This window comes from Bufo bufo, chromosome 9 (genome assembly GCF_905171765.1).
Source record: "Bufo bufo chromosome 9, aBufBuf1.1, whole genome shotgun sequence".
Taxonomy (NCBI): domain Eukaryota; kingdom Metazoa; phylum Chordata; class Amphibia; order Anura; family Bufonidae; genus Bufo; species Bufo bufo.
This window is the reverse complement of record NC_053397.1, coordinates 123,044,340-123,058,808: the sequence shown is the minus strand read 5'-3', so window position 1 is coordinate 123,058,808 and position 14,469 is coordinate 123,044,340. Positions and strand designations below refer to the sequence as shown.

The window sequence follows — 14,469 nt, the reverse complement described above, 5'->3', positions numbered from 1 at the left end:
CTACTGGTAAGGAATCTGTTCTGTATGTCCTCGTCAGTACCCCATTTATTCCCATAGAGGGCGCACACTTCCTTAAAGGCCCTTTGTACATTGAATTGTTTAACACACTAGAAGTAGCTCCACTATCTATTAGAAACCCCACTTTTCTTCCTGCTATTCTAAGTAGAATTACTGGTGTGTCCTTCCAATGTGTTGTGACATGTGTAAAAGTTTGGTTTTGTCCCTCAGGGCATCCTAAGTATGAGTTTTGCTGATGCCAATCTAATGGGAATCTGGGCTGACTCTGTGGACCTTGTCTGTGGTTTATCTGACTTGGTTGATTATTTTGTGACTGAGTGTCAGGTTTCTGTGTGTTGTAATCTTGAATTCTCCCATCCCGCCTTGGCGCACGGCATTGACGTGCCCAATGTCCTTCCTTTCCACAGTTATAACAACAATTATTTGGCAATGAGTCCTGTCTTTCATTGTAGGTTCTATTATTTCTGCTCCTCCTCCCCCTCCCCCTCCCTCTGCTAGCATATGCGTGTGTGGGGGAAATTGCTTTCCTAATCTCAAAGCATCCTGCTGCTTCCTTTTCAAAGAGATGTTTCTCAAACTCGTCAATTGTATCTGAAGTCCAAGAGGACACATTTTGTTTTACAGTTAAGATCAATTTATCTGATAGATTGTTTACAAATGTGGAAATAATCAAACTGTCATTGTCACGTACAGGTAGACCCGCCTCGGTCTTCCAGCAATCAATAAATCGTTTCCAAAATTCAGTGACTGATTCAGCAGATTTCTGTTTGCAGGCTACTGCTACGGGCAATGAAGATTTTTGTTTGAATACCTCATTCATATGTTCCTCAATCTCCGCCCATATCCTTTTCTGACCCTCTTCTGTATTACATACATAATTTAGAGCATCACCGCGTTGTGCAATAGTAGATATGGATCTAACCTTCTCCCAATTCCATGTTGTGTGTGTTCCAATAATACCATCCAGGATAAGCCTTAAATCTTCCTGTGTGTAGTTGCGCCCTCTACAGGCCTTTTTTTAGGTATGTAATAGTCCCCAGTGGGGCTATGGAAGGTTTGGGACAATACTTTATAATTTTGTTGAGATCCTCTATTTCTATGGGCTTTTTTTACTAAGTGTTGTCCTACTGTCAGAAAGGGAGCGATTACTTTAACTCCCTCTTTTGATTCTTCCTTTTCTGTTTCATCTTTCATTCTACTTGTACTGCGTGTACTATAACTAGTATGCGGTGTGCCAATATTTAGACTGCGCTCTACTATGTTTCCAAATGTTGGCATGGGGGGTCGGTATTTTTCTTCTAGTTTTAATGGTATAACCGCTGTTACAGCATCTTCCTCAATCTGAGTCAGAACTGGGTACAGAGGTGCCGTGGGGGTGGATTTATTATAATGTGGAGGGGATTTCTGACTTCTCTTCTTTGTGCCTACCTCCTGTTCTATTTCATGTAGAGACTTATCATTTTTGGGACTTTTTAGATTCTTATTCTTCTTGCTATTACCTGCATCATACCAGTGGGGGGCTATTTCCAGCCACTGTTCTGCACCCCTGGACATGTACTCAATGTCCCAGGAAGGATCCGCATCGAAATGCGGCCAGGCTGTTTTATCACCTAGACATAGTCCTTTGACCATATCCATATGATAAATACTATTATCACCGTCCCTGGGGAATGGATCTGCAGCATCCATTACCTCGGTCCAGCCTGCTAGATTATCTACCCACGGGTTGATCAGGTAATAGTTTGTTGGACTAACACGGGCTACATAGATTTTACAAGTTTCTCCTGGTTCTGGTTTAGGGAATTTAGTTTTAGACCCTTGTCCTCCCATGTTAGTATTTATAGTTCAAAGAATAAGTGAGACAATCACTGTCAGGACTGGCTGTACTGCACCGTAAAGGCGCCGACAAGACCTGTCAACTGATTTCAGCTGATTCGTATCTTAATGTCTCTCTATACTCTTTGGACCCCTATCGACTATTGTTGTTTCGGACCGCCACTTGCGTTCAAATTTTCCGGGTCAACAGATCGCAGATCTTAGCCGAAAAAATGGGGCGTCTTGCAGTCCTCCACAACACAAACAATTTTACACATTAACAGTAGTTAACCCAAAATACATCAATTTTATAATAACAGTGGGATATGACCGTACACTTACCAACCGATCAGTATCTCACACAAACAGATAATCTTATTACTTCTAAAATACTTATACTATATATATATAAGAGTTAATCCAAGCTTGTAACCTTCTGTTTCCTAAACAGATATCCTTAGTGCACTATACTGATATGAGCTCCTGGAGCTTCTTATAATCAACAACTTTTTTTAAGCTATCATAGCTTCTGCGTGTCCCAGACACCGCAATCCACCGAAATCATAAATAGATGGTTCGACTTACTTGGATGAGATTTTGGTCATTGCTCCCAGGTCCAAGGAGGACAAGAATTGATGTCTTTCACTGTAGACCTGAAGAGTTGACCCTCCCAATCCCGGAAACCGAGCCCCCAGAACTGTTAGGAAATTTACTCTCTTTTACCTAACTTGTCCCTGTCTTCAGATTTTGGTGATCAGCTTGAATTAAGTCTAACCGGTACCGGGAGAATGAATTAGATTGACCACATGAATACGTGTGTAGTTCTAATCCATTCTGGTTTATTCACAGTTGGCAAACAGTTATAATAGAGGGGGTTGAGCTTCCTTTACATCCAATCATATGTTAGCATTAGTTTTGACCTATGGTATGGTCACACATAAGCTTCTGCATTAACATAATAGATGACTCATAGTAACAGCATTTGACCAATCAGGTATATACACATGGGCCAGCAGACAGTTGAGCCAGATGACCTTATATGGCTAGGACTGTTCAAACTTACAGACTAAGGAATGTATGGATATCTTGAAACAGCACAGGAAGTGTCACACATTCCATAAGGGGGTAGGGAGGTATTGGAAGTGCGCTGACCAAATGTAATACACGTTGCTGAATAAGACAAAATGGAGTTACTTATACTCTTTCAATCCCCTCTAAGAACCTTATATATATACCTTATACTATATGGTTCTTTCTCTGCTCTTCCTTGGTTTGCTTGTAAGCCTTTAGGTATTCCATATACCCTTTAGGAGTATAATCCTCAGGCTTTGTTGAGGTTGGGTTTACCTCTTCTACCTCTACTGGTGTATAGAGGAATGTTGAGTGTACCCCTCTTTCGGCCACATTTTTACATATGGTAAGAAGTGAGGGCACACACTGTAGACAACAGCAGAGACCCACTATTGCAGCGACCACGGCAAATGCCACTTCTACAACATATCTTATTTGACCAAAGTCAGGTATCCAGCCAAAAAGCCAGTCCCACCAACCTTGGTCAACATCTTGTTTTATATGTTTTATCATCTCTTCTATTTGGCCTATTTTATCTTTTATTCCACGGGAGTGATCTGATAAATTGAAACAACACATCCCTGCGAACGCTGAGCATCCTATACCATGTTGGAGCAATAAATAGTCAATAGTTGCCCTATTCTGCAGGATAGCCTTTTTATACGATTGTATATCCAGCAGCATATCTTGCAGAATTGCACTAGTGATATTTATCTGTTTTACCATAAAACAGGCAAGTTTTGATATTGTCCTGTGGTTATATATGGCCAAACCTGGTACTCCTATCAAAGACATCCCTAAACTCATATATTCTGATCTAGAGAGGAGATTCACATTATAATCACAATTTTCTGGTAACTGTAGGGAAGTGTTTCTCGTGTGTCGTGTCTGCATTGCTGGGAATAGTGGTATCATTGCTAATGTCAACCTAGCTATTGTACAGGGTCCCTCTGTAATATTGGCCGGTATGTATGTGTAACTAGTATTCCCACAGGCCAATACCCATCCTGTTGGTAGAGGTACATGTTTGTCTAGGGATGGTACTGTTTTTGTAATATTACATTGCATATTCTTCCCTGTTACTATCCTTTTACAACTACCTAAATCTCTATCACAAATATTTGGTTTAGTCTTATTCTGCATTTTTGCTTGTATGCAGGGAGGCAATAGTGTCTCATCACAGGTGAAGTTATAACATATTTCTGCTGCTGTGACAAGACCTGTAATTATTTCTATCATATTACTCTGCAGAGTCTCATATGTAGGACAGTCATAACAAGCATGATAAGGATTTACATATCCATATTTAACATCATGATCCTCCAAGTCTGTGTCATTCCATTGGGAACGTAGGAGCCCCGTCCATACAGCTACTGGGGTGGGGACTGCTACCAGACATGTCTCCAAAATGTTAGATGCGGATAAAGTGGTTCGGAGACAAAAGTCAGTTAAGTTCAGAGTTTTGGCCAGGTACAGCCATAAGTTCTCCTTTGTCTTCCATAGATTGTCTTCCCCTCTGCATTCTGTTTTCAGGTATATCTGTCTGTCCCACAGCCATGGGACAGTAAGTAGGAGACACAAAATTGCAATTATTAAGGCACTGCATCTCAGCCATCTCGAGGAATTTCCCGACTGCGTCATCTCGTTGAGGGTCAAGGCTGTCTGCCTCCGTTAGTACCCCTTCTGTATCTTCTTCGAGGTCAAGGCTGTCTGCCTCCGTTAGTACCTCTGGGCCTCGTTGGAGGTCAGGGCTGTCTGCCCCCGTTAGTACCTCTCTTTTCTTCACCAACTTAATCCTTGTGGCGTGGATCCACGTGGGTAACTGTTCAGTGAGGACTGCTGTTCTGGTGATCGCGACTACCTCGGTGGGTGGTCCGTAGGTGAAGCTTCCTGGTTCCTTTCCCTTCTTTAAGATCTTGATCATCACCTGGTCACCTACCCGGAATGGATGGGTTGGTTCCTGTGAAAGAGAAGGAGACTTACAAGCAACTTTTTCTTCAGTTTTACTGAGGACTTTGATCAGATTAGTAACATACTCTTCCCTGATCAGGTCCAAGTCCCCTTCCTGCACCACCAGGGGGCGTTTTGCCCATGGTGTGGGGAAAAGGCCTACCCATGAGAATTTCAAAGGGTGACATCCCTAACTTCTTATTAGGCGTCATTCTAATTTCTGCAAGTATTATGGGTAGGATTTGCTTCCATTTTTCAAATGTACCAGCAGTGGCCTTCCTGAGTTTGTCTTTAAATGTCCTGTTCATTCTTTCCACAATGCCTGAGCTTTGTGGATGGTATGGAATATGAAATTTCCATTCCACTTGTAACAGTCTAGCTACCTCCTTGTTAAGTTTTGAGGTGAAGGCCGGCCCCTGGTCTGATTCAATAACCAGAGGACAGCCCCACCATGGCATTATTTGCTGAGTCAGAATTTTGGCTGTAGTTTTAGCATCTTCTGCCTTTGTAGGGAAGACTTCTGGCCACCTTGAGAACATGTCCACTATCACTAATGCATACTCTTGTTTCCCTTTTGTTTTAGGTATATGCGTGTAATCCACCTGCAAGTGGGTGAATGGTGTAGTGGGGTAGTCAAGGTGTTGGTGAGGTATTTTCAGTGGGTTGTTAGGGTTGTTTCTCAAGCACGTAATACATCTGTGTATGTAGTCTGTGACTAGCTGTTTGCTATCAGTGATGTAAAAACTTTGGCTCATCAACATATGGGTAGTTTGTATGCTGTTGTGTCCTACCCCGTGAAAGTGTGCAATGAAGATGGATGCACTATGCTGAGGTATGCAAGGCTTCCCCTCCTTGCAGATCAATCCAGACTTTGGATTTTTCTGCAAGATTGGATAGCACCAATCCTTCTCCTCTGTTTCAGTGGCATACCTTTGTAGGTCTGTTAGCATGTGTGTCAAATCAGGTGAGGGTGGGTGTAAGACTGCCATTTCCCAATTGTCATGATTCATTCTATTTGGATTACTCTTGGCTGTGTCTCTAGCTACACTATCTGCAAATGCATTACCTCTTGAAATTCTGTCTTTTCCATTTGTGTGTGCCCTGCAATGTACTATAGCTAGATCTGAAGGCAATCTGATTGCAGCCAAGAGGTCCGCGACTAGCTGTGCATGAGATTCTCTTACCGTCTGCTGCAGTGAATTATCTCCTCTGCCAGATCATTCCATGATCCCATACTACACCATGAGCATATCTGCTGTCTGTGTAAATAGTGACAGGTTTATTGGTGTGTAGTATGCAAGCCCTTGTGAGTGCAATGAGTTCAGCTGCCTGTGCAGACTGGATGGGAATTGGGCTTGCTTCCAAGACTATATCTGGCAGCATAACAATAGCATATGCTGCACAGAATATAGTATCAGTGGGGCGAGAGCATGAACCATCAACGAAAACTTCTGGTGCATCAGGTATGGGAACAGTTGATAAGTCAGACCTAGGTGACGTCTCATGATTGAGCACCTGTAGGCAATCATGTGTGTCAGGAAGTGCGTCTTCTGTTCCTTTCAGCCCTAGTAATGCATTCAAAATAGGTGCTGGTCCTGTAATGTTGGATGCATATTTAATCTGGAGTGAAGGGTTACTGAGCAACAGGATCTCATATCCAGATAATCTTTGCGCTGACATGTGTTGTGTATGTACACCTCTGAGTAAACCTACAACATCATGTGTAGTGTGCAAGAAGGTTAAATGTCCCAGGGTGAAAGTAGTTGCTAATTCTACCATCATTGCACAGGCTGCAAGGGAACGCAGACATGCCGGCATCCCCTGGACAGAGGTGGGCATAACCTTTGAGAAAAACGCACAAGGACGCAACTTGCCTCCGTGTTCTTGTGTCAGTACACCCGCCATGGTTTTACAATTTTGGCGTGCAAACATGTGGAAGGGCATATTATAGTCAGGGAGGCCCAGTCCTGGACTCGACATGAGTGAACATTTCAGACAATCAAATGCATTGTACATTTCAGAAGACCATTTAATCAGATCTGGATTTCCATCCAGAGTGGCTTGCCTCAAAACATTGTCATAGTGGGAGCAATCAGGAATCCATTGTCTACAGTAATTTATCATACCAAGGAAAGATAACATTTCTTTCCTGGTGTGCGGGGCGACCAAACCCGCAATAGACTGGACTCTTTCTGCGCTGATTCTCCTTTCACCTTTTGTGAGGACAAAGCCCAAGTATTCAACCTGCATTTTACACCATTGCATTTTCTTAAGTGTCACTTTGTGACCACATTCTGACAACCATTTTAACAGTGATAAACCATCCTGAATGCTGGCCTCCGCTGACATGCTACACAGTAACAAATCATCAACATATTGCAGCAGCACAGAACCTTGGGGGGGGTACCATGATTTTAACGTGGCTTGGAGGACTATGCTGTACACTACAGGTGAATCAGCATATCCCTGAGGCATTCTGCACCAGGTCAGTTGTCGTCCATCAAAGGAAAAAGCAAAAAGTAGTCTGGTTGCCTTATCAACTGGGATAGAGCAGAAAGCATTCTTCAGATCTATCACACTGAAATAGACAGCGTCTGCAGGAATTGCAGAAAGAAGTGAAGTGACATCTGGGACAATAGGAGCAATAGGCACAATGATATTATTTATTGCCCTTAAATCCTGCACAAAGCGTGTAGTACCATCTGCCTTTGTCACTGGATTCACGGGCGTGCTGTAGGGTGAAATCACCTCTTCCAGGATTCCCTTTTGTAGGAATTCCTTAATCATTGGCCTAAGCCCATCAAGTTTCTCTTTTGACAGTGGGTATTGTTTTTGATATACAGGTGTACTGCCCTCTTTGATATTTGCTTTGTATGGTGTGCAGTCAATGAATCCTGTGTCATAGTCCCCTTTTGCCCATAATGATGGGTCTATTTCCTCTAATTCTGAGTGATCTTGTAAGTTTGTAAAGATCAGAGGTGTGGGGGTTATTATGGGCAAAGCATCAGAGTATACACTGATGCCATTGTTCTCAACAGTGATTTGCAACTCTAACTTAATGAATAAGTCTCTTCCCAGAAGGCTCACAGGACATTCAGGTATGATGCTAAAAGCATGATCTGTAATGTATTCCCTATCAATGGTTTCTACTGGTAAGGAATCTGTTCTGTATGTCCTCGTCAGTACCCCATTTATTCCCATAGAGGGCGCACACTTCCTTAAAGGCCCTTTGTACATTGAATTGTTTAACACACTAGAAGTAGCTCCACTATCTATTAGAAACCCCACTTTTCTTCCTGCTATTCTAAGTAGAATTACTGGTGTGTCCTTCCAATGTGTTGTGACATGTGTAAAAGTTTGGTTTTGTCCCTCAGGGCATCCTCAGTATGAGTTTTGCTGATGCCAATCTAATGGGAATCTGGGCTGACTCTGTGGACCTTGTCTGTGGTTTATCTGACTTGGTTGATTATTTTGTGACTGAGTGTCAGGTTTCTGTGTGTTGTAATCTTGAATTCTCCCATCCCGCCTTGGCGCACGGCATTGACGTGCCCAATGTCCTTCCTTTCCACAGTTATAACAACAATTATTTGGCAATGAGTCCTGTCTTTCATTGTAGGTTCTATTATTTCTGCTCCTCCTCCCCCTCCCCCTCCCTCTGCTAGCATATGCGTGTGTGGGGGAAATTGCTTTCCTAATCTCAAAGCATCCTGCTGCTTCCTTTTCAAAGAGATGTTTCTCAAACTCGTCAATTGTATCTGAAGTCCAAGAGGACACATTTTGTTTTACAGTTAAGATCAATTTATCTGATAGATTGTTTACAAATGTGGAAATAATCAAACTGTCATTGTCACGTACAGGTAGACCCGCCTCGGTCTTCCAGCAATCAATAAATCGTTTCCAAAATTCAGTGACTGATTCAGCAGATTTCTGTTTGCAGGCTACTGCTACGGGCAATGAAGATTTTTGTTTGAATACCTCATTCATATGTTCCTCAATCTCCGCCCATATCCTTTTCTGACCCTCTTCTGTATTACATACATAATCTAGAGCATCACCGCGTTGTGCAATAGTAGATATGGATCTAACCTTCTCCCAATTCCATGTTGTGTGTGTTCCAATAATACCATCCAGGATAAGCCTTAAATCTTCCTGTGTGTAGTTGCGCCCTCTACAGGCCTTTTTTTAGGTATGTAATAGTCCCCAGTGGGGCTATGGAAGGTTTGGGACAATACTTTATAATTTTGTTGAGATCCTCTATTTCTATGGGCTTTTTTTACTAAGTGTTGTCCTACTGTCAGAAAGGGAGCGATTACTTGGACTCCCTCTTTTGATTCTTCCTTTTCTGTTTCATCTTTCATTCTACTTGTACTGCGTGTACTATAACTAGTATGCGGTGTGCCAATATTTAGACTGCGCTCTACTATGTTTCCAAATGTTGGCATGGGGGGTCGGTATTTTTCTTCTAGTTTTAATGGTATAACCGCTGTTACAGCATCTTCCTCAATCTGAGTCAGAACTGGGTACAGAGGTGCCGTGGGGGTGGATTTATTATAAGGTGGAGGGGATTTCTGACTTCTCTTCTTTGTGCCTACCTCCTGTTCTATTTCATGTAGAGACTTATCATTTTTGGGACTTTTTAGATTCTTATTCTTCTTGCTATTACCTGCATCATACCAGTGGGGGGCTATTTCCAGCCACTGTTCTGCACCCCTGGACATGTACTCAATGTCCCAGGAAGGATCCGCATCGAAATGCGGCCAGGCTGTTTTATCACCTAGACATAGTCCTTTGACCATATCCATATGATAAATACTATTATCACCGTCCCTGGGGAATGGATCTGCAGCATCCATTACCTCGGTCCAGCCTGCTAGATTATCTACCCACGGGTTGATCAGGTAATAGTTTGTTGGACTAACACGGGCTACATAGATTTTACAAGTTTCTCCTGGTTCTGGTTTAGGGAATTTAGTTTTAGACCCTTGTCCTCCCATGTTAGTATTTATAGTTCAAAGAATAAGTGAGACAATCACTGTCAGGACTGGCTGTACTGCACCGTAAAGGTGCCGACAAGACCTGTCAACTGATTTCAGCTGATTCGTATCTTAATGTCTCTCTATACTCTTTGGACCCCTATCGACTATTGTTGTTTCGGACCGCCACTTGCGTTCAAATTTTCCGGGTCAACAGATCGCAGATCTTAGCCGAAAAAATGGGGCGTCTTGCAGTCCTCCACAACACAAACAATTTTACACATTAACAGTAGTTAACCCAAAATACATCAATTTTATAATAACAGTGGGATATGACCGTACACTTACCAACCGATCAGTATCTCACACAAACAGATAATCTTATTACTTCTAAAATACTTATACTATATATATATAAGAGTTAATCCAAGCTTGTAACCTTCTGTTTCCTAAACAGATATCCTTAGTGCACTATACTGATATGAGCTCCTGGAGCTTCTTATAATCAACAACTTTTTTTAAGCTATCATAGCTTCTGCGTGTCCCAGACACCGCAATCCACCGAAATCATAAATAGATGGTTCGACTTACTTGGATGAGATTTTGGTCATTGCTCCCAGGTCCAAGGAGGACAAGAATTGATGTCTTTCACTGTAGACCTGAAGAGTTGACCCTCCCAATCCCGGAAACCGAGCCCCCAGAACTGTTAGGAAATTTACTCTCTTTTACCTAACTTGTCCCTGTCTTCAGATTTTGGTGATCAGCTTGAATTAAGTCTAACCGGTACCGGGAGAATGAATTAGATTGACCACATGAATACGTGTGTAGTTCTAATCCATTCTGGTTTATTCACAGTTGGCAAACAGTTATAATAGAGGGGGTTGAGCTTCCTTTACATCCAATCATATGTTAGCATTAGTTTTGACCTATGGTATGGTCACACATAAGCTTCTGCATTAACATAATAGATGACTCATAGTAACAGCATTTGACCAATCAGGTATATACACATGGGCCAGCAGACAGTTGAGCCAGATGACCTTATATGGCTAGGACTGTTCAAACTTACAGACTAAGGAATGTATGGATATCTTGAAACAGCACAGGAAGTGTCACACATTCCATAAGGGGGTAGGGAGGTATTGGAAGTGCGCTGACCAAATGTAATACACGTTGCTGAATAAGACAAAATGGAGTTACTTATACTCTTTCACTGACCACGGACCCATTCAAGTCTAATAGGTCCGGCCCGCTGCACGGATGTTGCCTGTGCATAGGGGACCGCAATTGCAGTCCTCAATGCGCGGAACGGCCGCACAACGGCCTTGTGCATGAGGGCTAAGGCTTAAAGCAGAAGTTTGGAATCTCCCTAGTCCTTTAACATTCTACTATTATCTGAGAACGACATGGCTGGCAATAAAACTAATAAAATTTTAAAATCATGTTTGCTTTATTTTTGCAGGTTTTCTGAACTAATCTACTAAAAGATGACAGCTGAAAAACAAATAATATTAGTATTTGTTCTGCAATTCTTGTGCTATGTGGAATCACAGGTTAACCCAGGTGAGTGTAATAGAGCTCCCAATATAATACCTAACAATAATTGTATTTACACTGTGTTTTTAGCTCCTAAATGTTTCCAACTCATGGGGACCACAGCAGAATACAGACATAAATGTGCATGTCCAGACTCCATACTGGTGTCTCAGTATGAGAGCCTGAAGCAGGGCTTGGGCTTAGCCCCATCCCTCACTCAGGCCTAGCAGCTGAGGACCAGAACCCAGCCAATGCAGTAGACTTTTCCCAGACAGGACAAGCAGACTCCAGAGCTCTAGCTGTCCTGGTCACCAGTGCTGCAGTATAAAAGGCCTTATGTAAATGGCCTCTGCCAGTCCAGCAGCAGCCAATGCCAGTCCATGAAGCAAAGTACCAGCAATGGAAAGGAGCTCCACGTGAGTCCACCTTCATCCATATACAATATGTTTATGGGACTGCCCGTGTGTTAAATAGTATATATTGCATGAAAGAGCTGTTTATATACTATGTGGAGGAGCTGTGTATATACTATGTAGAGGAGCTGTGTATATACTGTGTGGAGTTGCTGTGTATATACTGTGAGTGGAGGAGCTATGTTTATACTGGCGTGGCTTAACACTGGGTGTTATTTGATACCAATGATTATATCATATTAAGTTTTTCACCCTTTTTTTGAAAATAAAATTTTTCACCTGTTTTTAAAGGAATCCGTCACCCTTATTTTGGACTTTTATCTGAAGTAATACATGAGTAGTCCTGCAGATAAGCCCAGAGCCCAGATCATAATTTTTTTTCCCTACTGCCCCTCTCTAACCCCCCCCTCAGTTCCCCCCGCTGTCAGCTCTCAAGGCCACACAGATATACCCAGTCTGGACTGCTGTACTATGGTAACATAATGGTGAGGACTCCTGAGCGCATACAAAGCAGTGCTGAAATTGTATATCAAAGAAATTCTGAGTGCTGACAGCGAGGGACAGGGGGCAGTAGGAAAAAAAAAAATTGTGATCTAGACTCCATATGTGCACCACTGCTTATGTATTAATGGTCCAGAATCTGGGTGACATATTCCCTTTAAAGGGGTTGAGCAGCAGTTTAACCACCTCCGGACCGCTGTACGCACAGACGCGTCCTGGAGGTGGTTGATTCATTCCGAGTGGACGCGCCGGCGCGTCCTCTCGCGAGACGCGAGATTTCGTGTGAACGCGCGCACACAGGCGCGCGCGTTCACAGGATCGGAAGGTAAGCGAGTGGATCTCCAGCCTTCCAGCGGCGATCGTTCGCTGGCAGGCTGGAGATGTGATTTTTTTAACCCCTAACAGGTATATTAGACGCTGTTATGATAACAGCGTCTAATATACCTGCTACCTGGTCCTCTGGTGGTCCCATTTGTTTGGATCGACCACCAGAGGACACAGGCAGCTCAGTAATATGTTGCACCAAGCACCATTACACTACACCCCCCCCTGTCACTTATTAACCCCTTATTCACCCTTGATCACCCTTGATCACCCCTGATCACCCTATATAGACTCCCTGATCACCCCCCCTGTCATTGATCACCCCCCTGTCATTGATAACCCCCTGTATGGCTCCATTCAGAGGTCCGTATGAATTTTACGGATCCACTGATAGATGGATCGGATCCGCAAAACACATACGGACGTCTGAATGGTGCCTTACAGGGGAGTGATCAATGACGGAGGTGATTACCCCATATAGACTCCCTGATCACCCCCCCCTGTCATTGATTACCCCCCTGTCATTGATCACCCCCCTGTAAAGCTCCATTCAGATGTCCGCATGATTTTTACGGATCCACTGATAGATGGATCGGATCCGCAAAACGCATACGGACGTCTGAATGGAGCCTTACAGGGGCGTAATCAATGACTGTGGTGATCACCCCATATAGACTCCCTGATCACCCCCCTGTCATTGATCACCCCCTGTCATTGATCACTCCCTGTCATTGATCACCCCTCTGTAAGGCTGCATTCAGATGTCCGTATGATTTTTACGGATCCACTGATGGATGGATCGGATCCGCAAAACGCATACGGACGTCTGAATGGAGCCTTACAGGGGAGTGATCAATGACGGAGGTGATCACCCCATATAGACTCCCTGATCACCCCCTGTCATTGATCACCCCCCTGTCATTGATCACCCCCCTGTAAGGCTGCATTCAGATGTCCGTATGATTTTTACGGATCCACTGATACATGGATCGGATCCGCAAAACGCATACGGACGTCTGAATGGAGCCTTACAGGGGGGTGATCACCCCATATAGACTCCCTGATCACCCCCCTGTCATTGATCACCCCCCTGTCATTGATCACCCCCTGTCATTGATCACCCCCCTGTAAGGCTGCATTCAGATGTCCGTATGATTTTTACGGATCCACTGATACATGGATCGGATCCGCAAAACACATACGGACATCTGAATGGAGCCTTATAAGGGGGGGGATCAATGACAGGGGGGTGATCACCCCATATAGACTCCCTGATCACCCCCATGTCAATGATCACCCCCCTGTCATTGATCACCCCCCTGTAAGGCTGCATTCAGACATTTTTTTGGCCCAAGTTAGCGGAAATTATTTTTTTTTTTCTTACAAAGTCTCATATTCCACTAACTTGTGTCAAAAAATAAAATCTCACATGAACTCACCATACCCCTCACGGAATCCAAATGCGTAAAAATGTTTAGACATTTATATTCCAGACTTCTTCTCACGCTTTAGGGCCCCTGGAATGCCAGGGCAGTATAAATACCCCACATGTGACCCCATTTCGGAAAGAAGACACCCCAAGGTATTCCGTGAGGGGCATATTGAGTCCATGAAAGATTGAAATTTTTGTCCCAAGTTAGCGGAAAGGGAGACTTTGTGAGAAAAAAAAAAATATATATCAATTTCCGCTAACTTGTGCCAAAAAAAAAAAATTTCTATGAACTCGCCATACCCCATATTGAATACCTTGGGGTGTCTTCTTTCCAAAATGGGGTCACATGTGGGGTATTTATACTGCCCTGGCATTCTAGGGGCCCTAAAGCGTGAGAAGAAGTCTAAGATCCAAATGTCTAAAAATGCCCTCATAA

At 43.3% G+C, this 14,469-nt stretch overlaps 1 protein-coding gene across 1 annotated transcript in view; it reads left to right on the top strand.

Annotated features, from left to right (window-relative positions):
• Nucleotides 1–14,469, top strand: part of DDR2 (discoidin domain receptor tyrosine kinase 2) — a 1,651,236-nt gene that overhangs the window by 190,414 nt on the left and 1,446,353 nt on the right. The window contains exon 2 of the mRNA XM_040407250.1: nt 11,290–11,390. Within this exon, the coding sequence (XP_040263184.1) occupies nt 11,315–11,390 (76 nt within the window). The 5' untranslated portion in view covers nt 11,290–11,314. The remainder of the gene's footprint in view (nt 1–11,289; nt 11,391–14,469) is intronic.